This window comes from Rattus rattus, chromosome 4, assembly GCF_011064425.1.
Source record: "Rattus rattus isolate New Zealand chromosome 4, Rrattus_CSIRO_v1, whole genome shotgun sequence".
In the NCBI taxonomy this organism is placed as follows: Eukaryota; Metazoa; Chordata; class Mammalia; order Rodentia; family Muridae; genus Rattus; species Rattus rattus.
In genome coordinates this window covers 101188097-101207290 of record NC_046157.1, presented here as the reverse complement: position 1 = coordinate 101207290, position 19194 = coordinate 101188097, and the positions used below count along the sequence as shown (strand labels likewise).

The 19194-nt window shown below is 44.0% G+C and overlaps 2 protein-coding genes across 4 annotated transcripts in view; one reads left to right on the top strand and one right to left on the bottom strand.

The window, feature by feature from the left end:
• Nucleotides 1-6491, top strand: part of Smap1 (small ArfGAP 1) — an 84503-nt gene extending 78012 nt beyond the window's left edge. For 2 of the 3 annotated variants that reach the window (XM_032900860.1, XM_032900857.1), the window contains 3 exons: nucleotides 2684-2849; nucleotides 3619-3926; nucleotides 5553-6491. In XM_032900860.1, coding sequence (XP_032756751.1) covers nucleotides 2684-2849; nucleotides 3619-3926; nucleotides 5553-5687 — 609 coding nt within the window. In that variant the 3' untranslated portion in view covers nucleotides 5688-6491. The remainder of the gene's footprint in view (nucleotides 1-2683; nucleotides 2850-3618; nucleotides 3927-5552) is intronic. The other variant, XM_032900859.1, reaches the window with a different exon arrangement.
• Nucleotides 6492-6495: 4 nt separating this feature from the next.
• B3gat2 (beta-1,3-glucuronyltransferase 2) overlaps nucleotides 6496-19194 on the bottom strand; it is a 389891-nt gene continuing 377192 nt past the window's right edge. Inside the window, exons 3-4 of the mRNA XM_032900861.1 lie at nucleotides 7064-7212; nucleotides 6496-6985 (exon numbers count right to left, since the gene is read on the bottom strand). Coding sequence (XP_032756752.1) covers nucleotides 6899-6985; nucleotides 7064-7212 — 236 coding nt within the window. The 3' untranslated portion in view covers nucleotides 6496-6898. The remainder of the gene's footprint in view (nucleotides 6986-7063; nucleotides 7213-19194) is intronic.

Below are 19194 nucleotides of genomic sequence, written 5' to 3'. Positions count from 1 at the left end.
GTAGCTAGCTTGTTGGTGTCTCTGGCCTTTTAGTCCCTGCTGCCCTCATGGGGACTGTGGAGAGAGACCCGTCATTCGGTATGTTTGAGGTCATGAGTTCTGATCCCCAGTACCCACATGAGATGGGCACAGCTGTGCATGCCTGTAGCCTGGGTGCCGGGTGCAGAGAGACAGGGAGCCTCCTGAGCCTGCATTGGCAGGACCGTCCTGCCAGCCGGCTGGAAAGCTCGAGTTCTCACCTTCATGGGAATCAGGCTCTAGCCAGGTGGCCGGCTGCAAAGACTAGTCATCACGCCTGGTGCACTCTGCTTAGTAGTGCATGGGGTGGCCGGGTTTGTTCTCTTCTTCCTTTTTAAAAAAGTCTTGTTTGCACGCACACACACTCCAGGAGGCCGATAGAGAACATTAACTTCCCCAGACCTGGAGTTAGAGGAGGCTGTGAGCTGCCATGTAGGTGCTGGAGAAATTCTCATGGGTCTTCCCGGAGAGCAGTAGATGCTTTCTTTTTTCCTCCATCTTCTTTATTTTATGTATGTTAAACTTCAGAACAAACTAAAACAAACAATAAATGCACAGTACCCAGCCCTGCTGTTCTGCAGGAGAGGGCTTTCGTGCCTTAAGGCCCAAGGCCAGAGAGTAAATGCTCCTTAACCATTGACTTGTCTCTCCAGCCCCAGCATGCTCATTTAAAGAATCATATCTTAATTCTTTCCTTGAACACTGTTCATGAACCAAAATTATGCCAGTTGTATTGAGCCGTGTATGATAACTTATGATAAGAATTACCTTTTATCCAAACTACATGCTAAGATTAAAATCCAAGTACATTTTCAAAATACTGCCTTTGCCAATAAAGTACAGCTCAGACGCACATACTCGTGTGAGTGCTGAAAGGGGGCGGGGGGGCAGTTGCTAATTCTGGTGGCTTTCAGTGTATGAGTTAAACTGTGATTGGGTTTGACCTTTGCGCTTTTTTCTGAGCATATGTAAATTTAGTCAGGGATTTACCCACGTGTAAAAATAGCCCAGGTTCACCATCTACTTGGAAGTAGCTGAGCAGAGTGTCCATGTATGCATAGGGGCTGGGAGGAACTGGGTTCAGCAGTCCTTTCTTGTCTACATATGCAACAGGAAGGGAGGGAGTAGGGAGACAGACAGACAGACAGACAGACAGAAGATGAATATTGAGAATGAGTATGTACAGGTGCTGATCCCAGCCCTGGGATCCCGAAAGGCCAGAAAGCCTGAGTTGTAAAACAGCAGGCACTGTGCTGTGAAATGATAGCAAACGCACCCCCAGTACATAAGACTCAGGGGCTTGCTAGGTACCCACTTAGGCTGACCGGTTTTAGCCAGTGTCTGTGTTGAGGTCGATGTTCATACTTACTTACATAGTCCTTAGACCATGAGGCTGTTCTTGAGACTGTTCTACTGTGAAACCGGAACTAGTATTTCCCCAGACATTTGGGCTTTTTACAGATTCTGTCTCCCTCGTCAAGAATGGAACCCAAGGGGCCGAGTAGATTCCGGTGCTGCACAGAAGGAACCCTGAGGGAGGGATCACCTGGTGACGTCATTTTGTGACCACTGTTACTAATAACTGCGTACTTACCCATTTCATTACAAAGCGTCTGTGCTTACAAAGCCTGCCTTCATTTTATAGGTCAGAAGTCAGGTGACATGTTAAATGTAAGGGGACCTTACCCTAAGACTCAGGAGTAGTGATTCAGTCCAGCCGAGCTGGCTAGGAACCATTCTGTCGGCCACTGTGGTACTATGCTTCTTCACTGGTAACCAAAATACAGTCGGATTAAAAGACACTGCTAGGTTTGGTAGTCTGTCGTGTCTAATTTCTTACACATTTTAGAGTTTTTGCAAAAATAAGACAACCTTTTCTATGTCTCTTACAAGTCTTGCTCAGTTAGTCATAATAGAGTCAAAATATGGTTCTACCTAAATGAGTCTGAGTAAAATGCTTTGACGGTAATTTCCTGCATGGTGTTCTATCCAGGACAGTAAGTCCATGAATTTAGTGTCTGGCTGCTACCCACTTCTGTGCGTAGTTTCAGAAGAATGTGAGCCAGCATTTACTAGACTTCAGAGAATCTTTTATTTTTTTTTATTAATTATTTAAAACAAATGATTAAGCAAGAGTGCCAGTTGTGATTATGTAAAGCTATCTTTACATAAGATATAGTAGATAGAGTAGATTAATGGGAAGCTTGTTTTATATTAAATATCTAAATTTCTTGTATCGATTTGCCTCTGAATAGCATAAAGGATATGGCCGAATATAGAGGCAGCTGTTTTTCTGTACGAACTTTCTGGATTAGATGCATTCTAGTATTAGAATAGATGTGTAAACGTTTTATGGTATAGCTTTACTCCGGGTGACCCTAGTCCTTGAGAGAAGTGTGGCGGTCTTCGGACTGCACCCGCCTGTTGACACACCCACTGTTCCAGACGATGAGTGAGAACGGCCCTTTCCCAGCTGCTTAACGCGGCTGTGGAGGAGCCTGCATCCTAGACGCTCATCTGTGGGCTGGAAAGTCGCCCTCAGAGATGTCACCATATAATGTGTGCTGTCCTCTTATAATATACCACCAATTCATAATCTCATGTAGTACTAGAGAAGCTGTGCTGTGTGGAAATTAACAGTTTCTGTCGTCGGTGTTTTGCCCAGGGGACCGCCTCCATACCAGCGGCTGCTGCCCTGTCCACCGTAACATCTGGGGATCTGGATCTGTTTACTGAGCCAACTACAAAGTCAGAAGAAGGAGCAAAGAAACAGCTCTCCAAAGACTCCATCTTATCCCTGTATGGTACAGGAGCGCAGCAGAGCACTCCTGGTAAGTGATGCTGAGCTGCTCCAGTCAGTGACGTGGTGTTACAGGACAGTCGGTGACGTGGCGTTACAGAGCACACCCTCTGGGACTGCCTCGGTCACATTTCTCTGGTGGTAGTGGGCACTTGCGTTGCAGCTTATACAACTGAAATGAATGGAGCACTAGCGCTCAACAGTGTAGTACTCAGAGCTTTACTCACTTGAGACTTAAGTTCACACACCACTGAATACTGCTCTACAAGTCTGTAAGACAGTTACGTTCAGGAGTCACTGCACTTGGATTTACATGGACTCTGACTTTGTACACTCTTGTTTCCTCTGCAGGTAAGCAATTAGGCAGTCAGAACTATACATACATATCATTATGTAAAACTTGCAAGTGTCTTTCGTTATAGTGAAATATAAGCATATGATTTATTCAGTTTTAATCCATCAGACCCTTTGTTCCAAAATAAGCTTATTTCATAATATAGACTGAAACTGTGTGGGCACCCACCTACTTCCTCATAAAACAGATAACTACCTTTTACCTGCCTGGCTGGTTGTGGGGAGAGCAGTGGTGCAAGTCAGCAGGAGCAGCGTGTACTCGGAGGCTGTGCGTCTGCGCAGTAAACAGTACATCTGTCTGCATTCTGGGAGTCACAGGCTCTGAAGGTTGAGGTGGGGGTGTTTTGAGCTGTCTGCCCTTTTCTGTATCTGGAGAGGGGTACAGCATATGAAAGAGCCTCGTCTTGACCTCTTCTTTTTTTTTATTCATGGTTCTTTCAATGCAGGTGTGTTTATGGGACCCACAAATATACCATTTACCTCACAAGCACCGACTGCGTTTCAAGGTTTTCCTTCCATGGGCGTCCCAGTGCCTGCAGCTCCTGGCCTCATGGGAAATATGATGGGACAGAACACAGGCATGATGGTGGGCATGCCCATGCACAATGGCTTCATGGGAAACGCACAGACTGGAGTGATGCCACTTCCTCAGAATGTTGTTGGCCCTCAGGGAGGAATGGTGGGACAGATGGGTGCACCTCAGAGTAAGTTCGGCCTGCCCCAAGCTCAGCAGCCGCAGTGGAGCCTCTCACAGGTAAGGCTCATGGAGTTCCTGCCATCCGAACATCCAAGAAACCACATTTGTATTTTGAGTACTTTTATTTGTTTTAAAATCTAATGATGGAACAAAAGAAAGGGATAAGTTAATCAGATCCAAGTGTTTATAGATAAATGACTAGTTATTTTCCTTACTAACAATATTCTATAAGTAAATGTTAGGGTTTTCCTTTTCCCATTTCAGACTGTAGTTACAATGGCGAACATGCCTATACTAACTAGAAGTTATCTTGGGCAGCATTTAAGAGACACCTCAACTCCTACCTGTAAGGCTTTTCTTCACTGATGAGAATTAATAAAAAAGATGCAAGCCTATCAGTGAGAAAGAAGTCCAGCTTCATGTTCTTAAAGCATAGTTTTATGAGGGATCAAGGCTGCCTCTGTCACGTGGTTACCGCCTGTTGGTGTCTGAGGAACATCCATTGGCTCAGGAATCCCTATGATGAGAATGCAAACCCTGTTTACCTCAGGTGTTCACTGATAAATTCCAGGTCTGTGTGGCTTAGGTTAAACAGACATTTCTGCTGTTGCCCCACAAACTGAGGCTTTGACTTAGTGCTCATTGCCCCATTCCTTGTCCTGCATGACGGTCCACCAAGCATCTTTCAGGAGTCAGCCAGGGCCACTAAGATCCCTGGTGCACCTGGAGAACACTGACTGCCAACGAACATTCACAGCATCACCGTGTGTCTCACAAGTGCTCATGTGCTACTACAGCTGTGGTCATAGGAATACATGTGCACACTGCTTATGCAGTGGAAGCCTCAGCAGGTGTCAGATGTTAGGATCAGCTTTCTGTGACTGAGCTACTGAGGCTCACCCGACTCAGGCTAAATTACAGGAGACCAGCGTTGAATAGCAGTTCTGTAACAAGGCCATACGCGTCTTCATGAGCAGAAGGGAAGAGGAAATCCGCCTGCCTGTAGACATGTTTGGGGTGATTAGTCTTGGGTTTTCAAAAACAAAACAAAACAAAAAAATCCTGCACAAAGAACACAGCTAATGTTAAGCATAGGTTTAGAATTATTTTAGGTAAATCCTGTGTCTCTTGTTCCATCACTAAACTGGGTAGTGAGAGCCGCTGTGTGACGAGCCTGATGTGTACTGGATTGTACCCTGGAAGAACAGACGTGTAGCTGTTCATTTTATAGCATACAAGGAAATTTAATTTTAGCCATTTATGCTTTATAACATACACCTAAAACGCATGCTATAGGGCCTTCTTAATGTTTAAGAAGTATATTAAGGCCATTTAGAATGTTAACCCAGAATTACAGGTATTTTGTAAGTGTTAGGATAATTTTAGGATGTTTTACTTTCTAAAATTTCAGTCCTTGGGAGTCCCAGAGGAGTGACGGACTCCGATACAAACTCAAAGCTTGCTTTGGTTTCAGTTGTGGCCGCTCTAGGAAGCGAACTAAGCATGGACTGCTTTATAAGGAATGCCCGACTCAGGGAGAGGCAGCTTTTGATTTCAGTGGAGAGACTGCTGTGTGCTCGATGCCCAGCGTCTGAACTGATGTTCATGTCTGATGAAGTGTCTAACTGTAGCTAGAGTCAAGAGTGCAAAGTGAATCACCTTGTAAACCTTTGTGTTTCACAGATGAATCAGCAGATGGCTGCCATGAACCTCAGTAGTGCAAACACCAGCGCAGGTTTTGGCCAGCCGCCCAGCACGACAGCAGGGTGGTCTGGAAGCTCGTCGGGGCAGACTCTGAGCACACAGCTGTGGAAGTAAGGAGCTGCCACAGAGTTTCCTCCACAACCGACACCCGACATTCCTCGCTACAAAGGCATCTAGTTCCCGTTTATTCATGTACATACGTATTTTTTCTTTCCCCCATTTGTTCACATTAAGAATTACCTGATTGACCGTGTTGGTCTGTGCTGATTAAATTTGATGTGAAAGCAGGTTGAGAAACCATCTTGTGTGGAGGGCAGCTTTGCTCATATTTCCCATGATGTCATAAGCCACATTGAGAAGCTGCTCAGTTAACTTGTATAATCGGTTTTATTCTCAAAATTATAGCGCTAACGTTTGCATATAAGGGAAGTAGTTATCATGTTAGTAATACCTCTAACAGTATAAACCCCACCCCCAAATTAGCCAGTAATCCTGTAGGAAGGGACTGTATGATCAGATGTTTAATCATATGAGTAGAATGTAAATGTATCACTGAGCACTGTTTTCTAGTGTATCAAGTTCTTTTACGCATCATCGCTCACTCTGCTGTGCTGTTGTCATGATGTGCGTAACAGGGAGCGTGGCTAGTGACGGAGATAGACCTGGATGCACTGTAAAACTCAATGAAGGTTTCAGAATTCAAACTCCCGTTGCCTCTTGTAATGTGGACCTCCTCTCATGTACATAGTGCTAATATGAAGACCTTTTTCTGCACTATATGCACACAGGGTAACTAAAACAAAGCCACTTTTAATCCTTGAAGGTATATCCAGGTTTATGACAGTAATTGTGTTTACATTTTATGGTGCCTAGTATTGACAAAATGTTATTTCCCTATATTAAACAGATGAATCCACACACCTTTTTTATTTGTGGGTTTTATTTCCTACAGTGTACACTGCCACCAGCTTTCCAAATATTTCATGTTGTAAAGCCAAAACTTTAATTGACAAAGTACTCATCAGCAGCTTCTAAAACCTATTTCATTCTACCAGTCATGACATGGCTTGGCGAGAGGGAGGGAGTAGTGCGTGAGATACTCCCGTGTTCTATTTCAGTGTCGTGTAGCTTCACTGTACAGAAATCTTCCCAGTTAGGAGAACACATGCAGAACAAAGGAAGACAGCACATTTTGTAGTGTCCAGGTAGCTGTCGATACAGACGTCCTTCAGTTGATGGGAAAGGCTGACGGCAAAGGGACAGTACCTGAGTGAGCACAGCCTACGCTCCAGACTCCTCCTCTCCTCACCGGCTGCTCCTGGTGGCTACACCTCGATGTTCACTGTGTCCATGTGGTACTTTGGCTCATTGGCTAGATTGACCTTCTCTGTCCGAGTGTGCCACACGAGAACCTACGGAGGAAGGGGATAATTTAACAGCCACACTGTCAGCGCTCTAGGCTCAGCCGCACGAGGGAGAGGGAGACGTACCTTGGTGCAGTTGTTAGCTTTTGGTTCCAGTTCGTCAACTGTTGTGATCTGCTTTAGAAAGTCAGATTCCTGCATCCCTGGCTGGGATCCTCGGCGCTTAAATACAGCTTTCGGATTGGACAAGATGACTTGCAGACTCACGGCAAATCCTTTGAAGTAAAGAAAAAGACTCAATTATTGGTATATTTTTTCCCTTTGTAATTGTGGTCACATCAAAAAGTATAAATACCTACTATGTGGTTAGATCCTGGTATTCACACTTTAATAGGAACATTGCCTGCATACAGTCTCCCATCCAAGTACTAACCAGGCCCGACCCTGCTTAGCTTCCGAGATCAGACGAGATCGGGCGCATTCAGGGTGGTATGGCCGTAGACCTGCGTACAGTCTCTAAGGAAAATTAGTCCATTATTTTGTACACTGATGACACCTGCCACAAAATATGAAGTCTGTTGATAATAAAATTTCAGGAACTGCCTCAGAGAGGTCACCACAGCTCCACATTTAATACTCCATGCTATCGCAGTATTATTAATTCTCCTTGTGGTGTTCCAGTGCTGGCCGAGCCTTCCCCACTGCTTTTGACATCCTTTAATGTGTGCTCTATCATGAAGGGCCAGCGCTGTTCCTAACGACTTGACAGTGACAGGATCCGTGGTAGAGGTACTGACGATCATGTGTTTTGGAGGAACAAGTCTTACTTATGTATAATCACGACCTTCACTCTTTAAGCATGAAGTGGGGGAGCTTAGAGATCAGAACAGGCAATAGCAAGTCATTTGACAAGTCTGGTTTTTGAATTGGAGTGTTTAAAATCAAAAAGCTCTAGCTTAGTGGTAGAACACTTGTCTCACATGTGGGAGGCCCTGAGTTCACCCGTCAACACTGCAAAGACAGAGAAATGTGAGCTCCCTCCCATGTGGCAGAATCATCAGTGTTTATCCTGCTTTAATACACTCCTAATGCACTCGACGGCTGACTGCACATGTGACTGCTTTAGAAATCTGAAGCCTGAACCTTTGCTCCTGACAGTAAACTCAGGCCCTCCAGAAGCTGCTGGCTTGAGTGCCAAGCTAGGAACTTCTTCCTAGGAACGTGTGTACTCTTCCATTAGCAGTAGATGAATGCTGCTTTTTGAACTGTCACATCATCAGACAGTAACGGGAGAGGTATGAGAAGACCACATCACTCCCATCACCTCCAGACGTCTTGCTGCTCAGTCACATGCCCTGGGCCCTGCTGCCTCTTGGAGGAAGTTAATGCTTAGCTATACACAGATGATGCTCTAGGAAGTGCTGAGGGGAGCAAAATCAGACAACACAACCCATAAATTGGCCTTCAGATTCCAGTATCCTCCACATGCTGTATGGAAGGACACGGTATGGTCTAATAAGCAACATTAATTTGGAGTATCTAGTCTTTTGTTTTGGACTAGGTCCTTGCATTTGGGACACTGGCTAAGTCACTTCATTTCTGTTAACTCTGTAAGTGCCCCCATTTCTTAAGTCTGCAAGAGAAGTATGAATGCTCACCCTTGGCAGTAGGGGGGCCTGCAGAAAGATTCTGCTGACTTCAGAGCACTGCAAAAGACTGCAGTATGTAAATAAATATGCCACTATGTAAACAGTAGCAAGAGGGTGGGTAGTACCAGCCTCCGTTCACAGCTGCAAGAACCCTAGTAGACAGGTAAATGGTCTGTGAGAGTTCTGGTGGGCAGAGCCAGGCCATAGGCACACCATGTGACTGATAAGGGATCCATAAAGTCTTCATCAGGCACAGCTGGTGCAGCACAAGACTTCAGCAACACCACCAAACTTGAAGCTCATAAAGTGCCTTTTCGCATCAGACCAGATCACGTTAATGTTAATGATTTCTTGCTTTTTGTCATGTGCTTCCTCCTGTACCTAAACGCAAGTCTGCCTTTCTCCATCGTACTGAAGCTTCTGGAATATTCTTTATATGGCTTCAAGGCACTGCTCTTTATATCCCCATTTTCATAGCACACACAATGATCCAAGTTATGCAGAGGTGATTCTGAAAATATAAAACCACTGAGACCTGATTTCCCTCATTGTCCCTTAAGATGTTAAACTCACCGTCTGCAGTCACTGAAAGATTCAGATTAGGTGAATAATTTCTCCATTTCCCTGGTTCAGGAATATTTCATCATGTTGTAGATCTGTGGCAAAGCGAAGCACAGGCCACAGCCGGGCCTGAGGCTACCATGGTTTTCGCTGGGTGCCTTGTTGTCCTCATTGCGCAGTGATATGCACCTGAACAGCAGACTCCTCAGGGAGGGGCTCACAGAGTGACCTAGTTCCTAAAGAGGGTGCTGGTGGGGGAGGAGGGAGGACGTTATCCAGATGTTCTTCCTTCACCCACTTCAGTGGGTTCTGCCCGTTCTCTGCTCAGGAAGCAGGTCACAGCCACAGCAAGCAGGCATCATATGGTAAGTAGGCCAAGCTGGGTTGCTTCGGGGGAAATCCTCTGCCCTGATGAGACAGCATGCTGAGCTAAAGTGCTCGCTCTTGGAAAGAGGCAGTGATTTTAGCTCCTGTCCATTGATTTCCAATCTGCTGTGGGTGTCTTGGGTTCTCTTCAGTTGCAAGTATTTGCCTCGAGCATTATATATATCCTTACTGGATTTGGCTTTAAAGGCTCTGCTGTATCTTTTGAGGTATTAGGATTCTGACAAAAACCATACAAGTGGGTCTTCTGTCTGGATCAGTTATGGAAAAAATGTGCTATGCGAGTGAAAACTGAAGACAGGTCGTAACATCTAACGATGGGGAGGGAGGGCACGCACCAGGCAGAGGGACAGGGTTGGCTGCAGTAGATTATATGCTCACTGAATGCATTAGAGCCTTAACAATCCATTTAATTTCCAGACAAGACGAAGCCACAGGAGAGTTGGAGAAGAGATGGCTCATCGGTTAAGAGCATTTGCCCCTCTTCCAGAGGCCCCAGCTTGGTTGCTAGTACTTGGGTCACATCTGACCGTCATCTGTATATGACTCCAGTGCCAAGGCTTTCGACACCCTCTGACTTCTGTGGGCACCACACATGTGCTTGGGTGCATGCATGTACATGCAGGCAGACTACTCTTAAACAAAATACATAGGAGTAGGATTAAATAACAAGAAGAATGTAGTCACTAGGGGTGAAACACAGATATGATATACTCTCCAAGAATAGGTAAATGTCAGCCCTAAAATTGCCAAAGCTGCTCTGAAGGGGCCACCCCACAGGCAAGGAACCCCCCAAACTCTGCTGTCTCCTTTGGTTGACAACTGAGTGGGAGGAAGTTATATAGCAAGAATTTGCAGAGCAAGAAGCTCCGTCGGTGGGCAGAGGTTCTCAAACCTTCAGTGATATCAGCTGATGCCCACAGAAGCACCCAGACCAAGTAGAGAAGTCAGAGTTGAGTCAGTTATCCCGGCTCACTTAGCCTGGGCGTGGTCGTGCTCTCATCAGCAAGAGCGCAGCAACCAAGGAGTAGCTGCGGCTGCAGCTTCTGCATGGAACATGGACGTCGACTGCCTTGTGAGGGGTCATATTAGCTCTGAAAGCCCAGGTGCTCCTGCCTAAACTTAAAGACAAGCTTTGAAAGGACACAGGGTACCTCTAAACAACCTGGTCATGTCCTAGTACAACACTCATGATATTTTCTTATATTTATAATACAGTATATATTATGTTTATGTGTTCATATATATGTATATATACATACACACACACACACATATATATATATATTATATATATATATATATATATATATATATATATATATATAATGTCTCAGAACCAGAATTCCTGCTGTACAAAAAGCAGGAAACTAAATACCACAGCACAGAGAAACAAATCCAGAAATGATGGCCGAATTATAGAATGTGACATTAGACTATAAACACGTTTCACATTCAAGAAGACTGAAGAGGCGGGCATGCTGAGAGGAGAGAGTCAAGGTCACCTCAATGATAAAACCGCAAGGAGACCTAAGTGTCCTGGGTAGAACTAACATTGGAGACACAACAGAATAAAAGATCAGCAAAATGATCTTTAGAAGTTCAATATCAAAGATTAAATACGTTTCAAATATATGGAAACAAAGTAAATTACTGATCCAGGGAAGGGAGAAAGTAAGAAACCACTAAACCAAAGTCAAAGCGAGACTGGTGTTGGAGGATCAGAATGAAAGGTGAGGAAGGTATAAAATACGTGAAGAAATGGTGACTAAAACGTTCCAGCCGTCATTCAGGGAGGCTACGTAAAGCCTGAACAACGCTGTTCCTAACCTAAGCGTAACCTAAATGAAGATCAGTCCAGCCGTAATAGCGCCTTACACAATCTTCACACGTGACAGGAACAATATCAGACAATCCCCAGTGGAAGTCTTAAACCAATTTCCAGAAACCTTAAAATAATTCAAATAACACAAAGTATGGTGCTTCTGATGTAGAATTTAGAAGACTCAATAACACAAAGATTAGACGGTTTTAAAAGTTCAATAACGAAGATTAAGTAAGTTTCAAATATATGGAAATGATCAGAATAAGTTACAGATCAAATCAAGAGAAGTGAGAAAGTGGTTAAAAGAATGCAACTGAAAACAAGCTATGAAAGTTTGGGTCTACTGAAGTTCTTTGGAAATTATTGCGGGGCTATGCATGTGTGTGCACAGTATAGAGGTCCGAGATCAATGCTTGGTATCTTCTCCCACTCTCCACTTTATTTGGGGGTCAGAGTCTCTCACTGGAGCTGACCATCTGGCTAAACTGTCAGGCCAGCAAGCCCTCAGATCCTCCTGTCTCCTTCCTTACCCATGCTGCATTTAGAGGCATGTGCCACCACACCCAGTTGTCTACAAAGGGGTTAAGAATCTTCACTTCAGCCCTCATCTCCAGATGTCCCAATGGGCTAGCATGAGACCTCCTGCCTTACTTAGCCATGTAAGAAGCCAGGACTCTGGGGGTGTGTGTGTGTGTGTGTGTGTGTGTGTGTGTGTGTGTGTGTGTGTGTGTGTGTGTTATATCTCTGTAGCAAACATGGCAAAAATGTTTTCAAAAATATTTTAAACACTAAACTGGAAAGATGAGATCACCCACTTTTATAAGCTAGAAAATGTAAATAAAGCCCGAGTGCTATTAAACATAAGAGCAGACACAGGGAAGAATAAAGAATGCAGAAGAATAATGAATGAGAAATGGCTCCCATAGGCTTAGTTGCTGGCCCTGCTTGGGAGGGTTTGGCCTTGCTGGATGGAGTATGTCACTAGGGCAAGACTGAAAGCACACAGCTCTACTTGTAGTTTCCTGGTTTGAAGGTATGAGCTCTTGGCTTCCTGCTCCTGCCACCAAGCCTGCTGCTTGCTGCTGCTCCTACCCTCCACAGTAGACTTCTGTTCCTCTGGAATCGTAAGACCCCATAAACTCTTCCATAAGTTGCTCATGGTCCTGATGTTTTAATCACAGCAACAGAAAAGTCACTGATACATGGATAAACATCTATCCATATGTTCATGAGAAGTAGCAGGCACAAACCACCAATATGGAGAGAACGGGTTCTAGTGACACGAGGAACAAAAAGTTTTAGCTTTATGACAGAGTTTTAGACATCTCAGATTAGAACAGACAGGTTGAAATATAAGCCACCAACACTACAGACAACATAGGACAATTTAACAAAGAAATGCAGTTTACGGGTCAGCCACCTTCCAATACTATCACTGGCTAGGGCCAGACAACCCTCAGCTGTGAATCCTAGAATGAATAAAAGTCGTACAGTAATTTTTACTTTTAATAAAAAGGAACACATCCTCAAATGATCCTGAAGGCCAGCCTTGCCTTGACACCCAAACTATGCAAGGGCATTACCAAAAAACTACAAGCAAAGTCCATGAAGAAGGACAAAGCCTCCCCCACATTCTACAAGTCCATGCCAGCATGAAAAGGGCCGTAAGCCGTGGCCACGTATGTTAATCTCAAGGTTGGGACGTGTGGTGATCTCAGCCTCATAATTCACCATCAGAAACTGTAAAAAGGAAACTATCTTGATAGATGGCCAATACTCCTTTTCACAAAATCCAATATCTTTTTATGACTGGGGTTGAGGATGGATATCACTGAACCAACAACAAATGGGAAGTTTTCAACTTGATAAAGGGCATTTGAGGAAGGAAAAGGGAGGAGATAAACTAGAACGGAGAAAGCAGTACTGACATTTTACTTCCAGACGCGGACTGACTCAAACGCCTGCAGGTTCTCATGAGACACAGCTACTCCTGTCTGTGTAGTATTCAGCAATGCAGTGGACACCCTTGCCTTGGGAAGAAACACCCTCCCCCATTTGTTTTTAACAAAACAGGCGACACAGATGGGCACAAAGTCCATAAAGGAGAGTTCCTCTCTCTCCCAGTCAGTAGCATCAATAGCTGTTGCCAGTGTCTCCTGAGGGACAGCCACCAAGTTGGCCTCACCACCATGTACCTGACCCACTTGCACACGCTCTTCTCTTAATCTGTAAGTAGTCTCATATGTCCTGCAAATCAAGTCTACTTCCACTTCCTGCAGCATGACATGGCTACAAGGCCTTTATAGTCTGATCATGAGATACTAGCAACTTTCTGAATCATTGCCCAAGGGTATCAATGTCTTAACATGCTCCTTTTATTTTTAATGTTCATAAATGTTTTGCCTGCATGTTTATCTGTGTGCATGTACAACATGCATGCCTGCTGCTTGCAGAGACCAGAAGATAACATCGGATCTCCTGAAACTGGAGTTACAGATGGTTGTGACTCCTGTGGGTACTGGAATTCAAACCTGGGTCTTCTGGAAGAACAGTCAGTGGTCTTAACCTCTCAGTCATCTCTCCCGCCCCTAGGCCTGTTCTTTCAATGTTGCTAATAGCAATTTAAAAAAAATTCCATCTTACTTTAGAAAAAATGATTTCAAATCCAAAATAAAACACACATACACATGCACACATGCATTACAAATACAGTCACATATATACACACTCTAGTCAGAACTTGTTGGAAAAAGGAAGTTACTTGTGGTAGCACTTCTCTTGGAGTTATCTTCCTCTCAGAGCTCTTCCTGTCAGAGCATACACCGCCTCTTGGAAAATTGCATGTGTGAATGTCAATACTGCTTCTGGTTCAAATATGTGTTAACATATCAAACCACATATGTTGCTATTAAAATGGTTTCTTAGTCATTGTTCTGTTGCTATGAAGAGACACCATGGCCAAGGCAACTCTTACCTTAAAAAAAAAAGCATTTAATTGTGGGCTTGCTTACAGTTTCAGAGGTTAGTCCACTATCATATGGAAGGAAGTATGGTGGCAGGTAGATAAGGCACTGGACTAGCTGAGAGTTTCTAGTCTGAGACAGAGACAGAGATTGGATTGGACCTGGTATGGGCTTTTGAAACCTCACAGCCCAACCTCAGTGAAACACTCCAGCAAGGCCACAACTCCTAATCCTAGTCCTTTCAAATAGTACCACTCCCTAGTGACTAAGCACTCAAATCTATGAGCTCATTGAAGCCATTCTCCTCTAAACTACCACAAATGCTATGTTTAGGCAAATTTGGGCACCAATCTTTTAAAGAACTATTCTTCGCCATTAGCTTCTCTGAGTGTCTTTAGCAAAATCATTTAACCTGTAACTGTAAACATTTCGTGGTTGCCAATTATATTTCATTAATGTATATACTTAACATATGCCAGTATCAGGTGTGTGTGTGTGTGTGTGTGTGTGTGTGTATGTGTGTATGTGTGTGTGTGCATATATGTGCATGTGCCAGTGGAGGTCAGAGGTCAATCTCAAGTGTTGGTTCTCAGAGCTCCCGTCTTGTTCTTTAAGGCAAGGACTGAAGGTTTGGAGGACCTGGAGCTTGATGAGTATACCAGACTGGCTTGCTAGGAGGTACCAGAGATAAATCCGTCTCCACCTCCCCAGCCCCGGGGTTACAAAGTGAATGCGACCATGCTTGCAGTTTCCATGGTGCTGAGGGCCAAACTTGGATCCGATGTTTGTGAGGCAAGCACTTTGTGGACTAAGCCACCCCTCCAGCCTCTAAAGCAGCAGTTCTCCATGTGTTGGCCTGACCTCTTGGTTGGGGTAGGGGGTACCCAACAACCCTTCATAGGAATTGCAGATCAGATATCCTGCACATCAGATATTTACATCAGGATACAAAACAGTAGCAAATTACAGTTATGAAGTAGCAACAAAATAACTATGGTCCGGGCATCACTGTAGCATGAGGACTGTATCAAAGGGTTGCAGTATGTGGATGGCTGAGAAGCACTGCCCTAGAGTGCTTTTACTACTGAACACATAAAATACAAGTTGGGAAGTAGAATTCCTCTAGCTTTGTGTCTCCCCCCTCACTCCCCACTACCAGAGGTTGTTTTAGCCATCCTCAACCTCTTGCTTTTCCTTATGAACTGGATGGCTCTCTTAATTTCTACAAAAAGCACAGCCACAATTTCGACAAGCTTATTCTGCAGCTGTGACTTGGTGTGGAGGATGTCACAGTCTTCTCTGCATCCGGTTTTCTGGTCCATTAACGAGAAGTCTTCATTTCACTTCCGTTTCCTTCACACGCGGGCCTTATCGTCATGTCAGCATTTTATTATTCGTGATATAACCGTGGATGAAACCTAAAAGTGAAATGCTCGCCTTTCCCGACTCCTCACGGTCACTGCTTCTAACTATTAGCTGATTTCTCTGTTGTTGTTTTTTTACTTTTTGGGATAGGGTATCACTCTGTAGCCGTAGCCTCAGACTTGCTACATAGATTAGGCTGGCCTGAAATTCTCAGGGATCTGCCTCCCAAGGGTGAGGATTAAAGGTGACTCCCATACCCAGCTGGTCTATGTTCTCCTGCATCCCATAGTATGGGCGAGCACTTTTGTTGCCCGGTATTCTCTCTGGTCAAAGTCTATGGCTGATACGGTTTTACTTCCTCCTTCCCTGGCCTCACCCAACTTGGATGCTGCTTTTTTGTTCTCCTGCTGAGCCGTCTCTCCAGCCCCCTGCCCAGTGTCTTTATTGTGCAGACTATTTGAATTTTGTCAACTGCTTTTTAAATTCTGCATCTATTAACAGGATCATATTGTCTCTTCTCTTTTATATTCACATAGCCTATCGAGGCTGACTTTCATATCTGAGCTTACATTCCAAGGATAATCCAAAACCATCATGGTTGGATGGCCATGACAAAAAGTTTTTTAAATGATGTTAGTGTCTGTCATATATATATATATATATATATATATATATATATATATATACACATATATATACACACACACACACACACAATTTTTGCATCTATTATAAAAGGGAGACAGATTTATAATTAATTGCTTACATCTGGTCTGTCAGATGACTCAAGAATATTTCCTTTCTAAAATTTGGAAATGTTTGTGAAGGCTTACCAATTTTATTATTATTATTATTCTTTCATCTTTTTTACAGTCCAGTCATCAATTTTTCGTTACATATTTAATAGAAATCACAAGAGAAGCCATCTGCATTGGACTTCTGTTGATTACCAATTTTACTCACTGTGTATTTATGGATTGGCTCAGATTTTGTTTCTCCTTGAGTCAGTTTTAATAGTTTAACCACGAATTTGTTTTCACCTAGGTTTCCTTAATTTCAGATATATTTTCTCATAGTTTTCTGAATTTGTAGGAAGTTTCTCTAAGGCTGGTGGCTAATACTCCTTGCATCCCTGGCTTTAGTAACAAGGCTTCGCCTTTTTTGCTGGGCAGTCCATTGAAAAAGTGTGTGTACGTGTGTTGTTTGCTGTGTGTTTGCGTGTGTTGCATTGTGTGTTGCGCTTTGTGTTGTATGCATGTTCGAAGCCAGTGTACATGTGTGTGCACACACAAGAGTGCACATACAGAGGTCGGAAGATGCGGGTGTCTTCCCCTACTGCCTTCCACCAGATTCCCTCGAGGCGGTTTCTCACTGAACCGGAATCTGGGCAGGATAGCTGGGCAGGTCAGCAAGCAGGCTCCTGAGCTCTGCCTGTGCCCATCCCCCAGCACTGGTTACACAAACATGCTCAGCTTTTACATGGGTGCTGGGGATTCCAACTCAAGTCCTCACGCTCCATAGCAAAAGCTCTTACCTTTCAAGCCAAGCCCCTTAGTTTATATGTCAAAAGGACATTTAGTTTGAGTCTCTGTCCTGCTTTTCTATTCTGCATATGATTCATTTTATTCATTTACTTATTAGGTCTCTAATCATTTTCAAATTACCTTGGTTTTATCTTTTCCAGCTATCCCATGATATAAGGTTACAGTATTAACCCCCCACCCCATCCCCCAGGCATTTAAAGACCTTTAACCATTCCATTAGCCATACCCTATAGGGTCTAGGATGCTACCATTCTGTTTTCATTCATTTAAAAGTAGTTTCAAAATTATTTCTTATATGATTAACATAATTATTTAGAAATGTGTTGTCTAATTTTTATAGGCATGGATTTCACAAACACCCTGTGGTGTGTGTATCGATATTTAACTTCCCTTCCTACTTAGCTGCTTTTCTGTTGCTATAACAAAATACCCAAGACTTCAGTTACAACTGGAGTTTACCCAGTCTGCTGAGTTCAAGGACACGGTGAAGGCAAGGGCGTCATAACATGGCAGAAGGTCAACTGGCAAACAGGCACACATGGAAGAGACACCCGAGGGGTGGTCTTGCCTTGTGGCAACCCACTCTGGAGCAACTCAGTTTTGAGAGAGGACGAACTTCTGCCTGTTTCCTATTTCCATGGTTCTAAGCCTAAACATTCGAATCCCATTGCACCACAAAACACACCACGGCAAAGGCTCCTTTCAAATCTGCCATGCCGGGCAGACAGAGCTGCTGGCACGTTACTTCTCATCAATTTAGAAGTATTTTCTTCCACTGAAGAGCATAAAGTTCCCAGTCAGATTCTAGAGCAGATTAATGGGCCTCTTTTTCGAGCGAGCGCACTGTGGCTCTCTCTGTCCCCCCACCCCCCCCATTCCTCTCCAGTGCCTTTAATTACTGTGTAGTTTCTTAAAACTCTTCAAAAGAAGAAAAAAAATACCCACTTAGCAGTCATTGTTCTCTGTGGGGCAGGGGGAACTACAGTACTTCTAAGAGAAGTGCCTTTTAGAGGCAATTCATTTAAATCTCTCGTCTGAGGACAACAAAAACACAATCTTCTACCATCAGGATAGACGTGGACAGAAAGCTTGGTCCTGCGAGCCCCATGTGACTCGCAGAGCCTTAAGTAGCTGAGTTCTGCAAATGTTCACCTATGTTTTCTGAGCAGAAATGCCTTTGAAGCTTGCAGGGGAAGGGACTTCGCTGGTTCCGAGACCACTGGGAACGCCACGTGCGCCCTCCTGCGAGGGGCAGATGCAAAAAACAGAGGTGCGAGCCGGCACCATTTCATGTTCTCGGGCTCTGTTAGTTATTTTTAACTGGCAGCAAAAAAACGAACTGTACATTTTAGTTGGGAGAAATTAGAGATTTACATTCTCCATGGCATTGTTAAATGGGTCATGCTAACCACTCTACTAGATCCAAAAAAAAAAAAAAAAAAAAAAAAAAAAAAAAATGGAGCTTGCGTCTCGTTCCAACCCTGGATAACAGCAGTGAAACCATTTCTAGTTGCTTGAGGGGTTCAGTACCAAAGCTGTCATGTGTGTCCTTTTCTGGCGCTTGGTGGGAGCCTTGTTGGGTTCTGATTCGAAACTGCAGGAAGTTTCCTAATGACCTCCTTTAATGAAAAGCCGTGGCAGTATAGGATAGTCACTGCGGGAAGACTTTTAACCCGACGCTCCTGGGTTCAAATCTCTCCTTTCCCACTTATTTAAAGGTGCTTTGGTGAAGTGCGTCAGTGCACCATACCTCATTCTCTACAAACGTGAAAGCGAGAAGGTCCTTCCACTCTTGTGAGCCGTTCAGGCAGGTAGCGCACACACAGAGCTGCAGCTGAGGGTTCACCAGAATAAAAGCACCCCCCACCCCGGGCCAGCTCTAAATTACTCATTTCCAAGATTATACGAAATAACATCATCTCTCAGTTTTCAATTTCATTGGGCCATTATTCGTTCCAGAAAACCT